At 48.8% G+C, this 24,326-nt stretch overlaps 1 protein-coding gene across 1 annotated transcript; it reads left to right on the forward strand.

The window, feature by feature from the left end:
- The first annotated feature begins 217 nt into the window (after positions 1-217).
- LOC143936213 (uncharacterized) lies at positions 218-9,852 on the forward strand. Its single transcript, XM_077460626.1, has 3 exons — positions 218-237; positions 2,820-2,932; positions 8,868-9,852. The coding sequence occupies exon 3, from the start codon at positions 9,015-9,017 to the stop codon at positions 9,504-9,506; it is 492 nt and encodes a 163-aa protein (XP_077316752.1). The 5' UTR covers positions 218-237; positions 2,820-2,932; positions 8,868-9,014; the 3' UTR covers positions 9,507-9,852.
- The last annotated feature ends 14,474 nt before the right edge of the window (positions 9,853-24,326 follow it).

Consider the following 24,326-nt stretch of genomic DNA (forward strand, 5'->3'; position numbering starts at 1 on the left):
GCTTGTACAGAGCAATGCAATGAGATCATCGGGACTTTCAGGACTTTCACTTTCATGGTACCCAACCAGTTCCCCTGACTATAAATATATACAGTAATTTCCCATTCACAGACCTCCGCTCACAACAGAGAGATTGGATCCTGGATGGTAATTCTGTAACTTCACATACAGAGTCCATCGTGGTGAAGAGTGTGAGCTGACCCGGGCCCCATTGTGTCCTCATCTCTACACCTACTGGTAAGAACTCTAGAAATGTACGGGGTCCTATAAACACTCATTACTGATAGAGGAGACCAAAAGAACCCCTTTCTAAGATCTGGACATACAGGAGCCCCTTACATCTCCTACATATTTCTGAATCAAGGACAAAATTCTTTCCCTTTCCTCTCTTTGTGGTGCAAATGTTTGTATATCAGATATGGAATTGAATGTCTTTTTAAGTATAGGTATAATCAGATCTTGAAAAGCCTTATAAAATCTAGCAGTGAACCCGTCTGGACCTGGGCTTTTCGCCAAGGCCAATTCTGCAATTACTTGTTGAATCTCTTCTGTTGAGATTTCTTCCTCCAACTCCTCTATAGTTTCTTTAGAGAATTTAGATATGGCCGTTTCTTCTATATACTTACATATCTCCTCCTGTCTTTCCCATTTTTTTCTTTATACTCTTGCTGTTCTTTTATGTTATATAATTTAGTAAAATAAGTGCGAAAAGATTTAGATATCTCTATTGGGTCAAATGTCATTTCCACATTTGGTTTCAAGATTTTTACTATATAGCTCATAGGTTACTGTATTTTTAATGATTTGGCCAGAATTTTTCCAGGTTTATTTCTAAATTGGTACCACTGCGCTCTATTTTTATCTCTAATTCGAAGAAATTCTTCGTCAAGCATCGATTGTAACTCTATTTGTTTATCCTTTAACCTTATTCTATCAGCTGGATCCAAACTCTGCTTATGTATTTTTTCTATATTTTCAATCTCTAATAATAATTGAGATTTCTTTTGTTCCTTTTCTTTTTTTTATTCTTGATCCATGCTTGACGAATATTCCCCTTAATACACACTTTAGCGTTTCCCACTGAATTGGGAGCGAGGTCTCATCTTTTTCATGTGTTTTTAAAAACTCCTTTATCGTTTGTTGAATATCTATTTCACATTTTTTATCTTTAATTAGCGTATTTATCGGCGTATAACACGCGCCGGCGTATAACACGCACCCCAAGTTTAGGAGGGAATTTTAAGGAAAAAAACTTTTAGGAGGGAAATTTAAGGAAAAAAAACTTACATTTAAATGCCCATCAATGCAGCCTTATCAGTGTCCAACTGTGTCATTTGCAGCCTTGTCATGCATCCTGTCCATCATTGCAGCCTTGTCATTGCAGCCTGTCCGTCATGCAGCCTGTCCGTCATGCAGCCCTGTCCGTCATTGCAGCCCTGTCCGTCATTGCAGCCCTGTCCGTCATTGCAGCCCTGTCCGTCATTGCAGCCTGTCTGTCATTGCAGCCTGTCCGTCATTGCAGCCTGTCCGTCATTGCAGCCTGTCCGTCATTGCAGCCTGCCCGTCCTTGCAGCCCTGTCCGTCCTTGCAGCCTGTCTGTCATTGCAGCCTGTCCGTCATTGCAGCCTGTCCGTCATTGCAGCCTGTCCGTCCTTGCAGCCTGTCCGTCATTGCAGCCTGTCCGTCATTGCAGCCCTGTCCATCATTGCAGCCCTGTCCGTCATTGCAGCCCTGTCCGTCATTGCAGCCTGTCCGTCATGCAGCCTGTCCGTCATTGCAGCCTTGTGCATCGTTGTCCCCTCAGTGATAATGTCAGCTTTTATTTTTAAAAATGGCACCACCGAGATGTCCTGTGTATCTTGGAGGCACCCGGTAGTTCTCGGCGGCTTTTTGCCGCCTTTCGACCGTACTCGGCTTTCGACCGCCTTCGGCCGTACTTGGCGTCTTTCGGCCGCCTTCGGCCGTACTCGGCGTCTTTCGGCCGCCTTCGGCCGTACTCGGCGTCTTTCGGCCGTACTCGGCGTCTTTCGGCCGCCTTCGGCCGTACTCGGCGTCTTTCGCCCGCTCTCGGCCCTTCTCAGCGGTTTTCCAAAAAGAGAAGGGCTGAAGGCCACTGAAAAGAGCCGAAGGTGGCCGAAAGCCGCACGAAGGGCCGAAGGCAGCTGAAAGCCACGAGAAGGCCCGAAAGCCGCCCAGAGGCCAAAAATCGCGCAGAAATCGCGGAGGAACGGCGTATAACACGCACCCGCGATTTTCCCCTGATTTTAAGGGGAAAAAAGCGCGTGTTATAAGCAGATAAATACAGTAAATAAGTAAAAAAAATGTTCCATTTCATGCTGGGCCCTCCATATGTCAGTTAGTTGATATTTTCCCAATAGGTTTTTAAACGCCTTTATTTTATTTATTTTTCCTTTGAATTTGAATATTAGTAGTATGCAATTTAATATCCATTATAAAGTTTAAATTTCCACCCAAAACTACTGTTCCTTCTGCTTTCTCCATTGCGCCCGATAGGGCCTTCACTCCAGCCTCTATTTGTTCGTAGTTAGGTAAATAGAGGTTAATTATTATGGCCTTTACTTATTAAGGACCTGCCGTCTTCACCTTTATATTTTTGTAATATTTGATATGGTAAATCCCTATGGAACGCAATCGATACTCCTTTTGATTTGGAATATAGAAATGTACCATGTATCCATGTAGTATAATTCCTATTATTTATTTTGGGTATGTGATCTGAACGAAAGTGAGTTTCTTGAAATAAAACAATATCTATTTTTTGCTTATGGAGAAATTGTAATATTTGATTTCTTTTTGAGGGGGAGTTAATACCTCTTACATTGAAGGAACAAAATGTTACCCCTCCCCATCACTCTGGAGAGAGATTATCGAGAGAGGGGCACCCAGAAATCTAGAGCAAAGCAAGAGAGAGGTGAGAAAGAAAAAACCAAAAACAAAACTCAAAACACCCTTTCAACTCTCCCTCCCACCACCCTTAACCCTTATACACACAATCGGACTTTGTACAAACTGTACAAACATTTTTGTACAAAGGGCGTCGGCCGAGAACTTGTATTGCATACACACAGCAGGACTTTTTCAGCCAACTTTCACCAAATCACGTGTTTTTTCTGCTCTTTACCGCCACCTTTGGTCAACTTCTGTATTGTTGTCTGATCTTTTGCATTGGTTCGGAGCATGGCGTGTTTGTACTTTGTACAAAAGTCCTATGGTTTTCTGTACATACGATCGGACTTTGCTCCATCTGACTTTTGTTGCCAGAAAGTTAGTCCGTTCGCGCAGCCAACAAAAGTCAGATGAAAACCGAAAAATTTTGTCTGATGGAGCGTACACATGGTCGGATGTTGCTCCAAAACAGCTAATTTGTATGTTTGTTGTCAAAAAGTCTGATCGTGTGATATGGGTCTTTACACACACTTCCCTATTCTTTCTCTCTCTTCCACACTCTACACACCCTTCCCCTTCCCTCCCACACCTCTTATCCCTTATCTATTGACTTCAATAAAGCCTCATACACACGATAGGACTTTGTACAAACTTTCCCTTGGATTTTTTTACAAAGGGCGTCGGCCGTGAACTTGTATTGCATACACACAGCAGGACTTTTTCAGCCAACTTTCACCAAATCACGTTGGTTTTTCTGCTCTTTACCGCCACCTTTGGTCAACTTCTGTATTGTTGTCTGATCTTTTGCATTGGTTCTGAGCATGCCTGTTTGTACTTTGTACGAAAGTCCTATGGTTTTCTGTACACACGATCGGACTTTGCTCCATCTGACTTTTTTGCATCCCACAAAAGTTTATGGTTTAAAGACGCTCATAAACGCTGAATAGCCGTGTTTTTCAGTGTTTTTCAGAGAAAGGCTGTGTTCACACCTATGCGGTTTGCTTTGGGTCGTTTCTGCTGTGTGTTTTGCACACGTGACTTTACCACGATTTTACCACGATTTGCGTTTTCAGTTTTTTTATGCTCTGTTTTTTGTGTCATTGGGCAGATTAAAAAAAATGTGAATGCAAATTGCGGTAAAATCATGTAGTGCAAAAAAATGCACTACATGCTTTTCTGCAGCTTCTCCATTGAACTCTATTAAACCACAAAAAAGCAAAGAAAGCATAGTTTTGTGTTTAAATAAGTCCCTGACCAGTGACAGCTGGTGGGTTCTTCTTTTGGGGGGGCAGTGGGAAATAAACAACACCCCCCCCCCCTCTGTGGGCGGTCCGGCACTTACCGTTCCATGCGGCGGGGCTGTGGTATTCTTTCCTGGAGTGTGGGGAACGGCCACCGTGGCTCCAGTGTCCGCTCCTCCAGCTTCCTCCGTGTGTCTCCTCTTCCGCCAAAGCGCTAGGCATCCAATAGGATCACCTGATGTTTTGGCCAATCAAAAAAACAGGTCTCACTCACAGACCTGCCTCCTGATTGGCGGGGAGGAACTTTAGGCTCGGTTCACACAGGGGCGACTTGTCCAGGCGACTTCGCCGCCTGACAAGTCGCGCCCCGTTCTGTACTACGGAACCGTTCTAATAGGAGCGACTCAAGTCGCTCCGACTTAGAAAAAAGGTTCCTGTACTACTTTTGCGGCGACTTCGGGCGACTTGCATTGACTTCTATACAGAAGTCGTTTTGCAAGTCGCCGCTGAGGTCGCGGCAGGTCGCGGCGCTGCAAGTCGTGCCGCCTACGGTGTGAACTGAGCCTTAGGGTCCATTCACACAGGGGCAACTCAGATCCGACTTCAAGGCGCCCCAAGTCAACTCAGGTCCCACAACATGTAGAAATTAATGTAAGTGAATGAGAGCCGTCTTAGGGCCGGTTCACACTGCGACGCGAGGCGAGGCGACACGGCTCGCCTCGCCTCGCTCCCGCAAGTCGTCCCCATTGAGTACAATGGAACCGTTCTGAGAGGAGCGACTCGAGTCGCTCCGACTCAGAAAAAAGGTTCCTGTACTACTTCGGGGCGACTTCGGGGGCGACTTGCATTGACTTCTATGCAGAAGTCCTCTGCAAGTCGCCGCTGACCCCCCCTGCAAGTCGCGGCGAGGAAGTCGGAGACGCCTCGCCGCGGCTCGCAGTGTGAACCGGCCCTTAATGCACACTACAGAAGTCGCTCCGACTTCAGAAAAGATTCCTGTACTACTTCAATCCGACTTGTAGGCGACCGGTACCCATTGATTTCAATGGAAGTCGCCTCCAAGTCAGATCTCCGTCTATACGGAGGCGACTCTCAGAGAATTATCAGCTCTCAAAAGGAGTTCCCCCCCCCCCTGGCCTGGGGCGACTTAAAGTAGTGTTGTAAGTCGTGTCTAAGTCGCGTCCAAGTCGCGTCCAAGTCGCGTCCAAGACGCGTCCAAGTCGCGTCCAAGTCGCGTCCAAAAGTCCTGTTGAAAGTCGTGTTGCCCCTGTGTGAACCGAGCCTTAGTGTGATAATAGCAAAATGTATTTGCTTATCATTACACAACTGGGTGGGCTTGGAGCTCAATGCTCTGGGCTCCAAGGCCACCTCTTTTGTGAAGCCTATTAAAGCCCTTGGTTCTATTCAGGTACTTAAAAAAAAAAAAAAAAAAACACCCCCCGCCACATTAGAATCCATGTCTCTGCTCCACTGATATGTAGATCAAGGGGCCGGATGCATGGATAGGGGAGGCGGCGCCCCGTGCGCCCTCTATGGATGGGCCGCCACTGTCCCTGACCCTTTCCAAAAAGCAGCGGCTGAAAAAAAGTATAGATGTGAACAGGTCCCATAGGAAACCGTATTAATAAAACTGCATTTTTATTTTATTTTTTTGCGACTGAATGATTGAAGTGAGAATGGGGGGGGGGGGGGGGGTTACCATATTCACCTAGATTAGTGAACACTCCCTCTGTAAAGTGAAAATTCTCCACTCCTCGTGTAATCAGCCCCAAACAGCATTTTCTATGTAGCACTTACCTCCCAAGGGAGCCGCTGGCGGATGTGTAGCACCTCCAGGGTGGGCTGACATTTCACCTCAGGGTTTAGCTCACTTAAACTGAGCAATCATCTTTTATTGTTCAGTGAGATAAATCTTGACAAACAGACAAAAACTTTGTCAAAACCTCCCCCTTGCTGTGAGTGATGGTTGATTTACATATCTCATGCACTAGCCTGAGACAGGCGCATCCTGTGTAAAAAGTTCACAATTCACATCCTCCTCCCCTTCCCTCCTCTCCCCTCCTCAGTGGGGCAGTGGACGGTGTCAGTGGGGCAGTGGACGGTGTCAGTGGGGCAGTGGACGGTGTCAGTTGGGCAGTGGACGGTGTCAGTTGGGCAGTGGACGGTGTCAGTGGGGCAGTGGACGGTGTCAGTGGGGCAGTGGACGGTGTCAGTTGGGCAGTGGACGGTGTCAGTGGGGCAGTGGACGGTGTCAGTTGGGCAGTGGACGGTGTCAGTGGGGCAGTGGACGGTGTCAGTTGGGCAGTGGACGGTGTCAGTGGGGCAGTGGACGGTGTCAGTGGGGCAGTGGACGGTGTCAGTGGGGCAGTGGACGGTGTCAGTTGGGCAGTGGACGGTGTCAGTGGGGCAGTGGACGGTGTCAGTGGGGCAGTGGACGGTGTCAGTGGGGCAGTGGACGGTGTCAGTTGGGCAGTGGACGGTGTCAGTTGGGCAGTGGACGGTGTCAGTTGGGCAGTGGACGGTGTCAGTTGGGCAGTGGACGGTGTCAGTGGGGCAGTGGACGGTGTCAGTGGGGCAGTGGACGGTGTCAGTGGGGCAGTGGACGGTGTCAGTGGGGCAGTGGACGGTGTCAGTTGGGCAGTGGACGGTGTCAGTGGGGCAGTGGACGGTGTCAGTGGGGCAGTGGACGGTGTCAGTGGGGCAGTGGACGGTGTCAGTGGGGCAGTGGACGGTGTCAGTAGGGCAGTGGACGGTGTCAGTTGGGCAGTGGACGGTGTCAGTGGGGCAGTGGACGGTGTCAGTTGGGCAGTGGACGGTGTCAGTGGGGCAGTGGACGGTGTCAGTTGGGCAGTGGACGGTGTCAGTTGGGCAGTGGACGGTGTCAGTGGGGCAGTGGACGGTGTCAGTTGGGCAGTGGACGGTGTCAGTGGGGCAGTGGGCATTGCATGCCATTGCTGAGCCTATCATCATCCAGGTCTTTTTCCATCCTAGATCCCCCCAGAGGTTCCCCTCCCCCCAGTCTATAGATTGCATTCAGATTTTTGCCATCCAAATGCATTATTTTAAATTTTTCCACATTAAACCTCATTTGCCATGTAGTTGCCCCTCCCCCCATTCATTTTTTCAGATCTTCTTGCAAGGCTTCAACAATCCACATCCTGCGGAGAAGTTATTGCCCTGCTTAGCTTAGTATCGTCTGCAAATACAGAGATTGAACTGTTTCCCCCCATCCCCCTCCTCCAGGTCATTTATGAACAAATTAAATAGGATTGGTCCCAGCACAGAACCCTGGGGGACCCCACTACCCACCCCCGACCATTCCGAGTACTCCCCATTTATCACCACCCTCTGACCTCGCCCTTGTAGCCAGTTTTCAATCCATGTACTCACCCCTATGGTCTATGCCAACCAACCTTACTTTGTACAGTAAACGTTTATGGGGAACTGTGTCAAATGCTTTTGCAAAATCCAGATACACCACGTCTACGGACCTTCCTTTATCTAGATACACCACGTCTACGGGCCTTCCTTTATCTAGATACACCACATCTACGGGCCTTCCATTATCCAGATACACCACATCTACGGGCCTTCCTTTATCTAGATACACCACGTCTACGGGCCTTCCTTTATCTAGATACACCACGTCTACGGGCCTTCCTTTATCTAGATACACCACATCTACGGGCCTTCCTTTATCTAGATACACCTCATCTACGGGCCTTCCTTTATCCAGATACACCACGTCTACGGGCCTTCCTTTATCTAGATACACCACGTCTACGGGCCTTCCTTTATCTAGATACACCTCATCTACGGGCCTTCCTTTATCCAGATACACCACGTCTACGGGCCTTCCTTTATCTAGATACACCACGTCTACGGGCCTTCCTTTATCTAGATACACCACGTCTACGGGCCTTCCTTTACCTAGATACACCACGTCTACGGGCCTTCCTTTATCTAGATACACCACATCTACGGGCCTTCCTTTATCTAGATACACCACGTCTATGGGCCTTCCTTTACCTAGATACACCACGTCTACGGACCTTCCTTTACGTAGATACACCACGTCTACGGGCCTTCCTTTATCTAGATACACCACGTCTACGGGCCTTCCATTATCCAGACACACCACGTCTACGGGCCTTCCTTTACGTAGATACACCACGTCTACGGGCCTTCCTTTACGTAGATACACCACGTCTACGGGCCTTCCATTATCCAGATACACCACGTCTACGGGCCTTCCTTTATCTAGATGACAACTCACCTTCTCATAGAAGGTTAATAGATTGGTTTGGCAAAAAGGATTCTTCATGAATCCATGCTGATTACGGCTAATGATACCGTTCTCATTACTAAAATCTTGTATATAGTCCCTTATCATCCCCCCAAGAGCTTACATACTATTGATGTTAGGCTAACTGGTCTGTAATTCCCAGGGATATATTTTGAGCCCTTTTTAAATATTGGTGCTAAAAAGAAATAAACAGCTGACTAAGGTCATCAGGGTACAGGAGATGCCAGCAGAGTTGTCTGACCGCCATTTCAGTGCTGTGTTGCCCTGAGATTTCCATGGGATATGGCAATAGTTGGATCGGGGAAGGGGTGAAGGTCGGTCTCAACATTTTGTGAAGCCAGCAATTTCACAGCATGTTTAGCATAGTGAAAGATGTATCTGATGATATACTGTATACATATTTCTCCTAACAGCATGACCCCTACCTCAAGTTATGGAAGAGTGAGAAGAAGCTTGGAAATTCTGAAGTTACATTGAGGAATTACAGCGAAAGACCACCTGCCAAATTACCCACAAGAGAACATCTTAAAAATTATCCAAAATCATTAATTGAGGTGAACATGTCGTGGAAACCAAAAATGGAAATAGCATCTGTTAAGGCAACGCGATCAGGTCTTTTAAAAATGATTGACACCTTTGACAGACCACATGATGAGTATACTGAAGACATGTACGCTCGAGCGGGAACGTACGCCGCGGGATTCACAAATAAACCCGGGGAGAGGATCCCAAAGGCCGGAGTTTATGCTGAGGCCGGAGTTTACAGAGCGAGGACAGAGAACAGTATTTTTGAGGCTGAAGCTAAAGGGCCAAACGCTTCCATTAGAGCTGGATTTTTTGGACTGGAAGTAGGCGCCATGGCCAGGGCAGAACTTGGAAGTGCCTCTGCCAGTGCCGGCCCATTTACAGCTAAGCTTGGCCTTGGTCTGGACACTGGGGTGTCAGCTGAGCCTGATTATTTTGAGGCAAAGTTCTTAGGCACCGGGTTCAGCATAGGATCAAAGACCAGCATTTCTTATGTGGGCAGTGAGGTCGAGTGTGTGATCCAATAAGATCTTCTCTTACATGTCTCACGCCCCCTAAGCGCTAAGGAAGTGGTGGGGGAGAGAGTGGGAGGAGCCAAGAGGAAAAAAAGATCAGTTATTGGGTGTCTTTAAGTCTAAGTTTAATGTCTGCTTTAAGCATTTGTCCAGTGTTCAGATTTATTCTGCAGGAATCCAACATAACGAGATAATTGTGTATTATTGGGGGGTGAAGTGTCTCTGTATTGCTGTCTTCCTTTACTGCTTGCTGCTCATTAAAGAAAAAAAAAACGCTTACAAATTGCATTATATCGCTGATCTGATACAAAGTTACCAATGTCATCAATATAACCAATAAAATTCATATATAAAGAGACGATGTGTGCTCAGCTCTTTGTGTGACATCATTTCCTATTATCTATGGATGGGGCGTCTGTCAGATCAGATTGTACAGATCTCATCTGCCAATATCCAGGCTGTGTGTGTGGTACAAACATCTCCACTGACTCATCAATAAATGATAGGAACTTACATATATAATTGGAAATATAGCAAACATATCTCTAAAAAGGTGATGTTATACTTTATACTGACAGGGAACCCCTCAGATGTATACAGAGGACTTACCTGACCCACTCAGGGGTTCCCCCAAATCTGTACCAGCCCATCCCCCTCCATCTGTCTGTAATCGGGGGGAGCTGGGAACCCCACATTGGGATCCAGGGAGTGATATTCAAAGACACGCCCCCTGCAGGCTGATCATTGTTCCTCACCTATAGAGAAGAGTCGCCTGCACATTGTGCTGTAGGGGGTGCAGCTTTTCTTGCAGCCATTTCCTGCACCGAGCTGTCACCTTGATGCGGTGTACATAGACCCTTAAAGAGAACTCGGCAGAGAGGGCGTTGTTTCCTGCCCATTCCCCCTCCCTCCTTCGGTCAGCAGCGGGGAGAGCGGCTGTGGAATCTTCTTTCCCCCCTCCTCGTGCTGCTGTACTCGGACTGGCCTACTGAAACTACAGCCCCCAGCATGCCCAACTGAAAGGGGGGGAGGAGAGAAAACAAGGCTATGGATGGAAAGTGGCATCTGGCAGGAGGTGACAGCGGTAAGTGACACGTGGAATCTGGCAGTGGATGGCGGTGGTGACACGTGGCATCTGGCAAGAGGTGACGGTGGAAAGTGGCACCTGGTATCTGACAGGAGGTGACGATGGTAAGTGACACATGGCATCTGGCAGAAGGTGCCGGCAGCAAGTGGCATCTGGCAGGAGGTGACGGTTTGTAAGTGACACATGGTATCTGGCAGGAGGTGACGCTGGCAAGTGGCATCTGGCAGGAGGTGACAGTGGCAAGTGTCATCTGGCAGGAGGTGACGGTGGTGACACGTGGCGTCTGGCAGGAGGTGACGGTGGTAAATGACACGTAGCATCTGGCAGGAATTGACGGTGGTAAGTGACACGTGCCATCTGGCAGGAGGTGACGGTGGTAAGTGACACGTGCCATCTGGCAGGAGGTGACAGTGGTAAATGACACGTAGCATCTGGCAGGAATTGACGGTGGTGACACGTGCCATCTGGCAGGCGGTGACGGTGGTAAGTGACACGTGCCATCTGGCAGGAGGTGACAGTGGTAAGTGACACGTGCCATCTGGCAGGAGGTGACGGTGGTAAGTGACACGTGCCATCTGGCAGGAGGGGACAGTGGTAAATGACACGTAGCATCTGGCAGAAATTGACGGTGGTGACACGTGCCATCTGGCAGGTGGTGACGGTGGTAAGTGACACGTGCCATCTGGCAGGAGGTGATGGTGGTAAATGACACGTAGCATCTGGCAAGAAGTGACGGTGGTGACACGTGCCATTTGGCAGGAAGTGACGGTGGTAAGTGACATAGTAGCATTTTCCTGGTGGTAATATATAGTTGGTCATGCACATCCCGCTGACTAGGGGAAGTCCGAAGTGATATGTAGAAAAGATAAAAGGAAGGCGGGTGGTCTAGTGCATGAAATCTTAGAAAGAAGTTTATTAAAAACAGCATGGTATAGACTGAAAGTACATTACAATAATCTTACTAGGTACACAATAACAAACACACACTAAAAAACACTGCCCAAAACTTGGCTAAATAGTGAATAGTTAGCTGCCCATACAAGTAATAATGTATAGTTGACTAACGCGTTTCGAGGAATATCCTCTTCCTCAGAGCCTAAAAAGTATTATAAAACCAGATCTGGTCTGCTTGTGAGAATCAGTGGGATGGCTGGTGCAGCACTTGATAAGTGGTTTTGACCACTCAGATGTATACAGAGGACTTACCTGACCCACTCAGGGGTTCCCCCAAATCTGTACCAGCCCATCCCCCTCCATCTGTCTGTAATCGGGGGGAGCTGGGAACCCCACATTGGGATCCAGGGAGTGATATTCAAAGACACACCCCCTGCAGGCTGATCATTGTTCCTCACCTATAGAGAAGAGTCGCCTGCACATTGTGCTGTAGGGGGTGCAGCTTTTCTTGCAGCCATTTCCTGCACCGAGCTGTCACCTTGATGCGGTGTACATAGACCCTTAAAGAGAACTCGGCAGAGAGGGCATTGTTTCCTGCCCATTCCCCCTCCCTCCTTCGGTCAGCAGCGGGGAGAGCGGCTGTGGAATCTTCTTTCCCCCCTCCTCGTGCTGCTGTACTCGGACTGGCCTACTGAAACTGCAGCCCCCAGCATGCCCATCTGAAGGGGAGGGAGAGAGAGCAAGGCTATGGATGGCAAGTGGCATCTGGCAGGAGGTGACAGCAGTGACACGTGGAATCTGGCAGGGGGAGATGGTGGTAAGTGACACATGGTATCTGGCAGGGGGTGACGGTGGCAAGTGACATGGTAATTGACATGTGGCATCTGGCAGGAGGTGACGTGGTAAGTGACACGTGGCAGCTGGCAGTGGATGGTGGTGGTGACACGTGGCATCCGGCAAGAGGTGACGGTGGAAAGTGGCACGTGGTATCTGGCAGGAGGTGACGGTGGAAAGTGGCATGTGGCATCTGGCAGGAGGTGCCGGTAGCAAGTGGCATCTGGCAGGAGGTGACGGTTTGTAAGTGACACATGGAATCTGGCAGGAGGTGATGCTCGCAAGTGGCATCTGGCAGGAGGTGACGGTTTGTAAGTGACACATGGAATCTGGCAGGAGGTGATGCTCGCAAGTGGCATCTGGCAGGAGGTGACGGTGGCAAGTGCCATCTTGCAGGAGGTGACCGTGGTGACACATGGCATCTGGCAAGAGGTGACGGTGGAAAGTGGCATGTGGTATCTGGCAGGAGGTGCCGGTAGCAAGTGGCATCGGGCAGGAGGTGACGGTTTGTAAGTGACACATGATATCTGGCAGGAGGTGATGCTCGCAAGTGGCATCTGGCAGGAGGTGACGGTGGCAAGTGCCATCTGGCAGGAGGTGACCGTGGTGACACATGGCATCTGGCAGGAGGTGACGGTGGTAAGTGGCACGTGCCATCTGGCAGGAGGTGATGGTGGTAAATGACACATAGCATCTGGCAAGAAGTGACGGTGGTAAGTGACACGTGCCATCTGGCAAGAGGTGACGGTGGTGACACGTGCCATCTGGCAGGAGGTGACAGTGGTGACACGTGCCATCTGGCAGGAGGTGACGGTGGTAAGTGACACATGCCATCTGACAAGAGGTGACGGTGGTGACACGTGCCATCTGGCAGGATGTGATGGTGGTAAATGACACGTAGCATCTGGCAAGAAGTGATGGTGGTAAGTGACACGTGCCATCTGGCAAGAGGTGACGGTGGTGACACGTGCCATCTGGCAGGAGGTGATGGTGGTAAATGACACGTAGCATCTGGCAAGAAGTGACGGTGGTAAGTGACACGTGCCATCTGGAAAAGAGGTGACGGTGGTGACACGTGCCATCTGGCAGGAGGTGACGGTGGTAAGTGACACGTGCCATCTGGAAAAGAGGTGACGGTGGTGACACGTGCCATCTGGCAGGAGGTGGCGGTGGTAAGTGACATGTGGCATCTGTATATATTGAAAAAAAAAATTCTCTCCTGCTCTAGTGCAATGAGCCTTAATAAAGGTGGTAGCATTTTCTTGGTGGTAATATATAGTTGGTCATGCACATGCCGCTGCCTATGCTGACTAGGGGAAGTCCGAAGTGATATGTAGAAAAGATAAAAGGAAGGCGCATGGTCTAGTGCATGAATGCTTAGAAAGAAGTTTATTTAAAACAGCATGGTATAGACTGAAAGTACATTACAATAATTTCACTAGGTACAGAACTTGTCTAAAAAGTGAATAGTTAGCTGCCCATACAAGTAATAATGTATAGTTGACTAACGCATTTCGAGGAATATCCTCTTCCTCAGAGCCTAAAAAGTATTATAAAACCAGGTCTGGTCTGTTTGTGAGAATCAGTGGGATGGATGGTGCAGCACTTGATAAGTGGTTTTGACCATAGGGGCGGATTCTCCTTTATTATTGGAATATTCCTAACACATCACAGCGCTCACAACACCATGGGAGGGTATACGGGTCGGGTCATCTGTCCGCCTTGGGAGCCTAATGAACCCTGATAGTAATGCCGTCTTTGTACTCCATTTCCAGTACATCCTTCCTGAGGACTGGTGCCCAGAACTGGAGAGCATACTCTAGGTGCGGCCGGACCAGAGTCTTGTAGAGCGCGAAAATTATCGCTTTATCTCTGGAGTTGATCCCATTTTTAATGCCAATATTCTGTTTTCTTTGTTAGCAGCAGCTTGGCATTATAATAGGACCCCTGTAATAGAATGTATAAATGCATAGTCGCTAACATTGTAAAAAATAAATTATAAGGACACTTTTTTGGCTGTAGGCGGAGTCTTATTATAATTAGGGGGCGGGACACGTGTTTGTAGGCATGACATAGAAAAGAAAAAATTCCATTGCGCGCTGCGACGAAAAATGGGCGTGGTTTATGTGAAATAGTTGGCGTGACTTATATGTGCGTGGTTCAAAAGGGTGTGGTTAGAGTCTGAGATGAATGAGAGATGGAGAAATAAAGGGGAAAACAGGGAGGGAGGGAGAGAGAAAGAAGGAGAGAAGGAGAGAAGGAAGGAAAGAGGGATGGAGGGACAGCAGGCCCAGATCCTATACCACAATAGAAATCTGTATTCCAGAGTTTAACAAATCAGCAGATAAAGATACTCCAAACATCTGGTGTTGGCGCTTCAATCATCCCCGCACCATGGTTGTTGTGGTGTCAGGATGATTGAAGCACATTATTACTATTATTCATTGTAATATAGAATGAAATCATTCAACTCACCATAATGCAGAATCAGTGGGATCCCTGAGCATGTCACCTGCCACATCGCCTGCCACCAGATGCCATCAGGTGCCCCAAGCAGAGCCCCTCCTTACATCCGGTGTCCCCAGCAGAGCCCCTCCTTACATCAGGTGTCCCCAGCGGAGCCCCCCTTACATCAGGTGTCCCCAGCGGAGCCCCTCTTTACATCAAGTGTCCCTAGCGAAGCTCCTCCTTACATCAGGTGTCCCCAGCGGAGCCCTCCTTACATCAGGTGTCCCCAGCGGAGCCCTCCTTACATCAGGTGTCCCCAGCGGAGCCCTCCTTACATCAGGTGTCCCCAGAGGAGCCCCCCTTACATTGGGTGTCCCCAGAGGAGCCCCCCTTACATCAGGTGTCCCCAGCGGAGCCCCTCTTACATCAGGTGTCCCCAGCGGAGCCCCTCTTACATCAGGTGTCCCCAGCGAAGCTCCTCCTTACATCAGGTGTCCCCAGAGGAGCCCTCCTTAGATCCGGTGTCCCCAGCGGAGCCCCCCTTACATCAGGTGTCCCCAGCAGAGCCCCTCCTTACATCAAGCGTCCCCAGCGAAGTTCCTCCTTACATCAGGTGTCCCCAGCAGAGCCCTCCTTACATCCGGTGTCCCCAGCGGAGCCCCCCTTACATCAGGTGTCCCCAGCAGAGCCCCTCCTTACATTCAGTGTCCCCAGCAGAGCCCCTCCTTACATCAGGTGTCCCCAGCGAAGCCCCTCCTTACATCAGGTGTCCCCAGCGAAGTCCCTCCTTACATCAGGTGTCCCCAGCGAAGCCCCTCCTTACATCAGGTGTCCCCAGTGAAGCTCCGCCTTACATCAGGTGTCCCCAGCGGAGCCCTCCTTACATCAGGTCTCCCCAGCGGAGCCCCCCTTACATCAGGTGTCCCCAGCGGAGCCCCCCCCTTAAATCAGGTATCCCCAGCGGAGCCCCTCCTTACATCAGGTGTCCCCAGCAAAGAGAAGGAAGGAAGGGATGAAGGGACAGCAGGCCCAGATCCTATACCACAATAGTAATCTGTATTCCAGAGTTTAACAAATCAGCAAATAAAGATACTCCAAACATCTGGTGTTGGCGCTTCAATCATCCCGGTACCATGGTTGTTGTGGTGTCAGGATGATTGAAGCACATTATTACTATTATTCATTGTAATATAGAATGAAATCATTCAACTCACCATAATGCAGAATCAGTGGGATCCCTGAGTGTGTCACCTGCCACATCGCCTGCCACCAGATGCCATCAGGTGCCATCAGGTACCCCAAGCAGAGCCCCTCCTTACATCCAGGGTCCCCAGCGGAGCCCCTCCTTACATCCAGTGTCCCCAGCAGAGCCCCTCCTTACATCAGGTGTCCCCAGCGGAGTCCCCCTTACATCAGGTATCCCCAGCGGAGCCCCTCTTTACATCAAGTGTCCCTAGCGAAGCTCCTCCTTACATCAGGTGTCCCCAGCGGAGCCCTCCTTACATCAGGTGTCCCCAGCGGAGCCCCTCTTTACATCAAGTGTCCCTAGCGAAGCTCCTCCTTACATCAGGTGTCCCCAGCGGAGCCCTCCTTACATCAGGTGTCCCCAGCGGAGCCCTCCTTACATCCGGTGTCCCCAGCAGAGCCCCCCTTACATCAGGTGTCCCCAGCGGAGCCCCTCCTTACATCCAGTGTCCCCAACAGAGCCCCTCCTTACATCAGGTGTCCCCAGCGGAGCCCCTCCTTACATCAGGTGTCCCCAGCGAAACTCCTCCTTACATCAGGTGTCCCCAGCATTGCCACTCCTTACATCAGGTGACCCCAGTGGAGCCCCCTTACATCAGGTGTCCCCAGCGGAGCCCTTCCATACATCAGGTGTCCCCAGCAGAGCCCTTCCATACATCAGATGTCCCCAGCGGAGCCCTTCCATACATCAGGTGTCCAAAAGGTCCTAGAATGACATTGCTGGAAACCACTCAGCAGGCTTTGTGTCAACCTAACTTTAAAAGTCAAACACTTTTCTGCAGCAAAAAATGACATTTTCTGAACCGTTTGGGCTAGGAACCCCAGCTGTGGCAGCTAATGAGGAGAGCGTTACCAGAACAAAGGTGTTATCTCTTAGATCTAAAGCAGGATGTGCAGGAAGGTTTTACCTGTGTCCTCTTAGAGTGGAAAGAAGGCACCCCAACAGAGTTCAGAGAAGGGATGGTGAGCTTAGCAGAAGGCCTGGATGGGCGGGTGATTCCTGTACAAGAATCAGAAGAAAAGTCACAAGTGACACCGCCAGGGGGTCCATTGGATAGGAGCTCAATGAGGGGCAGTTTAAATTCCGTGTGCCCGGGAGCAGGAGAGAATCCTGAGACTAGGATGCTGCCAGCTTCCTTCTATTTAGACATGAGCCGCGTGGTGGACTGTCTGATACAAAGCCACCAGATATCCACAAATGAGAGGTATCAGAAGCTGCCGATATTCTCAGGACCAATACCAAGGCCTGAGGTAGAAGAAGAATTTGAGAGTTGGATGGACCAGGCCATGCAAGCCTTAGAGGATTGGAATGTCCCGGGACATTTAGGAAGGCGGCGGATTCGTTTGAGCTTGCTAAACCCATCAGCTGATATCATCAGAAGCTTTAGGAGAGGAAAACCAGACTGCGATACCAGGGATTATATCAAGGCCCTTTATGCTGTGTATGGAAGGGTAGAAAAGTTATCTGACTTGATGTATCAGTTTCAACATACTCATCAGAAGAAGGGAGAGAAGTTGTCAGCCTACATTGTCCCATTGCTCTTTGGCTACTCCTAAAAGGCACCAACGAGGCTCCCTCCTATCCAGAATTGATGGGATTAGTGCAAGAAGAGGCCACCCTAGAAGAAAAGGGTAAAGAAGCCTGGCTGGCCACTGGCACCCCTCAGAGGAGTGAGAGGGTTGCTGCTCAGTCAGTATCAGTGGAAAGCCTGGAAGACGAAACTGAGGAGTATGAATAGGGGGATACACCATCAGACACCTATGGGGAAATCCATGTCAAAGCCGACCTGGGTCAAGCCAGTCGAAGACGGAACCCAAGCTAAAGCTCAACTGCAACAAGCTCTGTTACAAGAGATGGGGGCACAAACTAAGAATCCGAACGAACGGATGGGTACTCGGAAGTGCTATTAGTGTGGGGATCCTGGACATTTCAGGGCCCAATGCCCAAAGAAGGATCTGGATGCTGAAATGTTAGGGGAATTGATGAAAATGTTGAAGACATTATTGAAAGAACAGCAGGTGGGAAACTCCAGGGGGCCTCAGTGAAGGAGCCAGCTGAGAACCCCGTTGAAAAGCAGAGCTTCAAGAAGCAGGAATGGGGAGTGGCTAAAGAAGGGCCAAGGAAGAAGAGAGAGCCCCGAAGAAGAGCAGATGGACAAGCAACCCTTCACCGGGGTCAGGGAGCCGGGTGCCAAAAGTCAATGCTTCACCAGTCTCCAGGGCCACAGCCGGGTTTTTTCAGAGTGCTCACGAGAGGGCCCGCTCAGTGGGCACCACCCACAGGAACTTCAACGCATCGCCCAGGACTAATGATCAGAATTCTGGGGGTATAAAGGAAAGGAGGAAGGATAACTCTACCAACACTAGGGGGAATTCAGAGAGCTTCCCAGAAAGACTAGTGGGGCCTTCCCATTTGTATCAGTGCAAATAGGAGTCTACACTAAGGCTTTACTGGATACAGTGGCACACGTTACACTATTGTATCGAGATTTCTATGACAAACACTTAAGTCACATCCCCATACGTAAGCTGGAGGAACTCGAGATCTGGGGAATCGGGACCAACAGATATCCTTACGATGGCTATATTCCCATTCAAATCTCCTTTGGGCCCGCAGCTGTGGGAAAAGAAGAGACTTTAGACACACTGGCTGTTGCGTGCCCCAGACCCACTGGAGCTGGGTGGAATTCCATATTGGTGGGGACAAATATGGATCTAGTGAGAAGACTGTTGTTCGCTGTGCTGAACGAGGTTGGGTTCACCACCAATAGGATCCACCCGCAGTTACGACAAGTGTGCCAAAGCGTAGTAAGAGAGAAGAAAGCCCCGAAAGGAGAAGTAGAATGGCTGTGGAAATTAAAAGGCAGAAAAAGGACCATATGGCTGGGAGAGGTTGCTCACGTGAAGTCCACAGTTAAACTAACATGGGATCAGCCAGGTCCATTTGTATTCCTGGAAACGGAGAGGGCCCGAGCAATAGGACTGGAGATGGTTCCTGAGTTGTTTCCCACCTGGGACCTGCGCAAAGCAGAGAAGAGAGTGCCCATCCAATTGAAGAATGTGACTGACCAACCAATAAAGCTGGGGGCTGGGATGTCAGTGGGGCAGGTGAGCGCTGCCACTCCTGTACTTCCAGAGAAAGTGAAAAGTGAGGAGAATAGCCAGAGCCTACAGAAAGAGCTGCAGTACTGTTCAGAGAACTTGCCTTCCTCCTGGCAGGAAAGGGCAAAGACTCAGCTGAAGAGATGGGAGAAGCTATTCGCCAAAGATGAGTGACAAACAGTGAATTCGTCTTCAGGAGGACAAGTAATTCCCTGAGAGAGCCCAGATAGTACCGCTTAGCGACCTGGAAGATTTAAGAGAACAGCTGGAGTTAAAGGGGTTGTAAAGGTAATTTTTTTATTTTCTACATAGTTTCCTCTAAGCTAGTGCATTGTTGGTTCACTTATCTTTTCCTTCGATTTCCCTTCTAAATGTTTTTTTTTCTTTGTTTTCTTTGTCTGAATTTCTCACTTCCTGTTCCTCCTCAGTAAGCTGTTCTGGCTGACTAACCACCGCTCGGATGATGGTGAGAAGTTTACTGAGGAGAAACAGGAAGTGAGATGTTCAGACAAAGCAAAAAAACATTTAGAAGGGAAATCAAAGGAAAAGGTAAGTGAACCAACAATGCACTAGCTTAAAGGAAACTATGTATAAAATAAAAAAATTACCTTTACAACCCCTTTAAAAAGGTCAGGGGTATTTCAAGAATCTAGGAGCCCCTCTCCTATCGTGGTAGTGAGGAAGAAGAATGGGTCTGCATGTGTAGTGACTACCGCACGTTGAATCGACGCACCATCCCTGATCAATATACCACCCCCCGCATTGAAGATGCTTTGCAGTGCCTCACTGGAGCCAAGTGCTTCAGTTTGTTAGATTTGAAGAGTGGGTACTACCAAATTCCCATGCATCTGGAAGACCAGGAGAAGACCGCCTATATATGCCCGTTGGGTTTCTATGAGTTCAGTTGAATGCATCAGGGTTTGTTGGGGGCCCCTGCCATGTTCCAACGTCTTATGGAGAAGACGGTCAGAGATATGAATTTCGAGTCGCTACTGACCTGCAGAAGTTAGAAGCTGTCACGGACGAGAATGGTGACTGAGTTGAGATCCTTCTTGGGGTTCCGTAATGCCGCGTACACACGAGCGGACTTTTGAACAGCTAAAGTCCGACGGACTGATTCCGTCAGACTATTCGATCGTGTGTGGGCTGCAACGGACTTTTGATTCGCCAAAGTCTGACGGACTTTAGAATATGGAACATGCTTCAAATTTTTCCGACGGAACTCCGCCGGACCCGGTCCCTCCGAAAACTCCGCTCGTGTGTATGCTATTCCGACGGACTAAAACCGACGCTAGGGCAGCTATTGGCTACTGGCTATGAACTTCCTTATTCTAGTCGAGTCGTACGTCATCACGTTCGAATCCGTCGGAGTTTAGTGTGATTGTGTGTGGCCAAGTCCGCTCAGTCGAAAAGTCCGTCAGAACTCTGTCGGAACTCCGGCAGAACTCCGGCAGAACTCCTTCGGAAGTCTGTCGGACATAAGTCCTCTCGTGTGTACGGGGCTTTAGTATTACCAAAGAATCGTGCAAAATTTTGCAATGATCGCCTGTCCCCTCAACGAGTTATTGCATGAGGTCACAGGAGAAGAAGAAGGAGTGAAGAGGAAAAGGAGTGGTATTCGCAAAAAAGGAAAATCTGTACAGAGCCAGTGGACCCATTCATGTGAGGCGGCATTTTGGAGATTAAAGAAGAACCTTACAGAAGCTCCAGTTTTGGTATATGCTGACCCCAGTCTACCCTGTGAGCTACATGTGGATGCAAGTAGAGATGGTCTAGGAGGAGTGTTGTATCAACACCAGGCGGGGAAGTTGAGACCCATAGCCTATGTGAGTAGGAGCCTTACCCTGTCAGAAAAGAACTACCCTGTGCACAAGCTAGAGTTTTTGGACCTCAAGTGGACGGTGGTCAATAAGTTAAGAGACTATTTGTATGGAGCTGAGTTCACTGTGAAGATGGACAACAATCCTCTGACTTACGTCCTGACCACAGCCAAGTTGGATGCCACGGGGCACCGGTGGATAGCAGCGTTGGCTGGGTTCCGGTTCAGTCTGAAGTACCGGCCTGGAGTTGGAAACCGAGATGCGGATGCCTTATCTCGCAGGCCCCACAGACAAGAAAAAGAACCAGCAGAATGGGCTTGTGTAACTGAAGAAGGAGTGCAAGCTTGTCAAGGTCTGGATAAGAAGATGAGTGGGGGGGGTGGTTGCAGAATACCTAGGAGTTCATCCATCCAGCATCCCTAGAGGTTATTGTGGACTGACTCAGGTGAGAGGAGAAGGCTTGCCTCAATTGTCAAAAAGGGACCTGAAGAAGGACCAGGAGAAGGATCCATTGGGCAGATTAGTAGTGCAGGCCTTGAAGAAACAGGACTCTGGGTTGCTACTAAAGAGTCATGAACCAGAGTAAAATATTTTATACTGAGAATGGGATCGATTGAAACTTGACATGGAGTATTATATTGATGTTGCCTCATTGAGAACAATTAAGAATGGTGGCAGCTGTTCCTCCCAGAGAAACACTGTGCTACTGTTATAGCATCCCTTCACGATGAGCATGGTCACCTGGGTACAGAAAGAACTTTCTGGTTAATTAGGGATAGATTTTATTGGCCCAACCTCCAAAGAGAAGTTGAGAGTTACTGTCATTCTTGTCTCACGTGTATTCAGAGGAAGACTTTGCCAGTGAAGGCAGCCTCTATGGGCAATTTACAGAACCAAGTACCCCTGGAGTTGGTGTGCTTTGACTTTCTGTGCTTGGAGCCCGATATAGGTGGAAGTAGTAATATTCTGGTGGGAACAGATCACTTCACCCGCTATGCGCAAGCCTACCCTACAAAAGATCAGAAAGTCAGTACAGTAGCCAAAGTGCTTGTGGAGAAGTTCTTTGTACATTCTGGACTACCAGTGAGGGTCCATTAGGACCAAGGAAGGGATTTTGAGAGTCGATTAGTACATCAACTATGTACTCTTCTGGGCATCAAGAAATCCCACACTACGCCCTATCACTCTCAAGGTGATCCTCAACTGGAGCAATTTAATAGGACCTTGCTGAACATGTTAGAAACCCTGACGCCACACAAGAAGCAAAACTGGGCAAATCACATAGCAGCACTGGTTCATGCATACAATTGCACCGAGAGTGATGTCACTGGATACTCTCCATACCGGTTGATGTTTGGAAGAGAAGCCAGGTTCCCCGCTGACTTGGCTTTTGGCATGTCTCTGGATGATGTCCCTCTCACCTCACATAAAGGATATGTGAACAGACTAAGGAAGAATCTGAGACAAGCCTATGAGCAAGCCATAGAGCATGCTACTGCTAGGGAGTCCCGAAATAAAAGGAACTTCAATGCAAGGGTTAAAATTCAAGACCTACAGCCAGGGGATTGAGTACTATTGAAGAATCTATGCGTACCCTGGAAGCAAGTTGGCAGACAGATGGAGGTCACAGCCTTATGTTGTGTGTAAGCCGATCCTTGGACTGCCGGTGTATCAGAACCGACCAGAAGGAAAGACGGGACCAAAGAAGATGTGGCATCGAAAGCATTTGTTACCATTGTCTGATGCAGTGAGAATCCCAGCAGTTCCTCAGATATCTCCCAAAAGGTCAACCCCGGCCTGTACCCGTTCGAGAAAGACCAAGCCAGCTAGGGCCGAAGAGAGTGATGAATCTGAAGATGATGACAGATATTCAAAAACCCTTAGTCCAGTGTCATCATCAGAGGAGAAAGAGATGGAAGAAGAAGATGATATGGTGTCCGTGCCTGCAGAGTTCTGGGAAGAGGAAGAGGACTTAATGTACAGTCCGGCAGAAAAGGCCGGGTCTAGGGAGACGGTCAAGGCTCCATTGTTGCAGTCGCAAAGGAAAAGGAACAGGAGGTCTCTTGAGCGGGAGCTTAAGGAGTCATAGGAAAGTGACAGATGCTGAAGTCAAAACAATTGCTCCTGAAGAACAGATTGGAGACTTGATGGATTTTCTTAGCAAAGTGCTGTCCACCCCAGAAACTGAAGAGCTTAAACAGGCCTCTGCAATTGAAACTCAGGATCCGTCTGTCAATGTTAACGTCCAAGTAGAAGACCAAGACAAAGTTAAAGACTCAACCCAGCATGATGAAAGTCCTTTTAACCATGACATTGAGATGAAAAGTGCATCCGCCGCAGAGACTCACATATGATACATTGGGGGAGAGTTCTGAACAGATTCCCACAGTTCATAGATCCAATCCCGAAGCTACACCCTCTATGGTCAATTGGATGGGGGCAACTCTACCTTAACCTCTGACACCAAAGGGTGGGACAAGGCAATTTCCATGGCCTTCTCAAAAGTTGATTGTGAGCTTATTAATGATGTTTACAATTTGATTAGAGAGAATCCAGAAGTGTGTAATTATTTTTCCAGTTTGAGGTGTGATTATGGTTATAACCTGTTTCCTGCTGTCAGACAATTTACATTCTATCTTTGGGGGCCAAAAATTTTAAGCAGGGTGAGTGTGTAGCGCTGTGATTCTTTACCATGTAATGTTATATAGCAAGACAATGCTATTAGGTTGGTATTTGACTCCCTCTAGTGGTATACACTGTGAAAGAGACTTGTTCATTTTTCACACAAGAGCATGGAACAAGGCCTATACACTCATACAGGAAGTGACTTAATTATTCTGTGAAAGGACTCAATTACCCATAGTGCCTCATTCACCTACCCAAGAACCCTGGGGGACTGAACTGCATGCTGGGCAGGGTATAAAAAGGAAGAGTGCAGCTTTCTTAGCTCTCTTCCCCTGGAGACGTGTGGTCTGCCTTCAGGAACCTGTGTGAAGTTGTCTTAAAGAGCGCCGCATGTTCGGTGCGGAATGAAGTGGGTGTCACCGGAGGGAAGCAGGGCACAGACGGAGAGTGTGTTGGAGGATCCAGAACACCCGGCGGAGCCAACCGAGGGTCCCGGTCATCTTGTGGAGTGTGCAGTGTAACGGTGCTGGCTGGCAGCAGGACTGAGATCACCGGAGCAGAGGCATCCAATTGTCCAGGCCTGGTGTGGTGAGAGGGCTGTTGCCCAGAATTTGCGTAAAGCACTTAACACACTATAGACTAGTCACTACAGTTCTGCTGAGACCTGTAGTCCCCACAGAACAGTTCCTTCCAATTAGATTGTGCTCTATCAGGCCTCAAAGCCTGTATTTCACTAGGAACTGACGGTTGGAGTACATTCTCAAAAAAGGAAGTTAT

The sequence above is a fragment of the Lithobates pipiens genome, unplaced genomic scaffold, assembly GCF_037356315.1.
Source record: "Lithobates pipiens isolate NorthernLeopardFrog02 unplaced genomic scaffold, aLitPip1_a1.2 Scaffold_28, whole genome shotgun sequence".
In the NCBI taxonomy this organism is placed as follows: domain Eukaryota; kingdom Metazoa; phylum Chordata; class Amphibia; order Anura; family Ranidae; genus Lithobates; species Lithobates pipiens.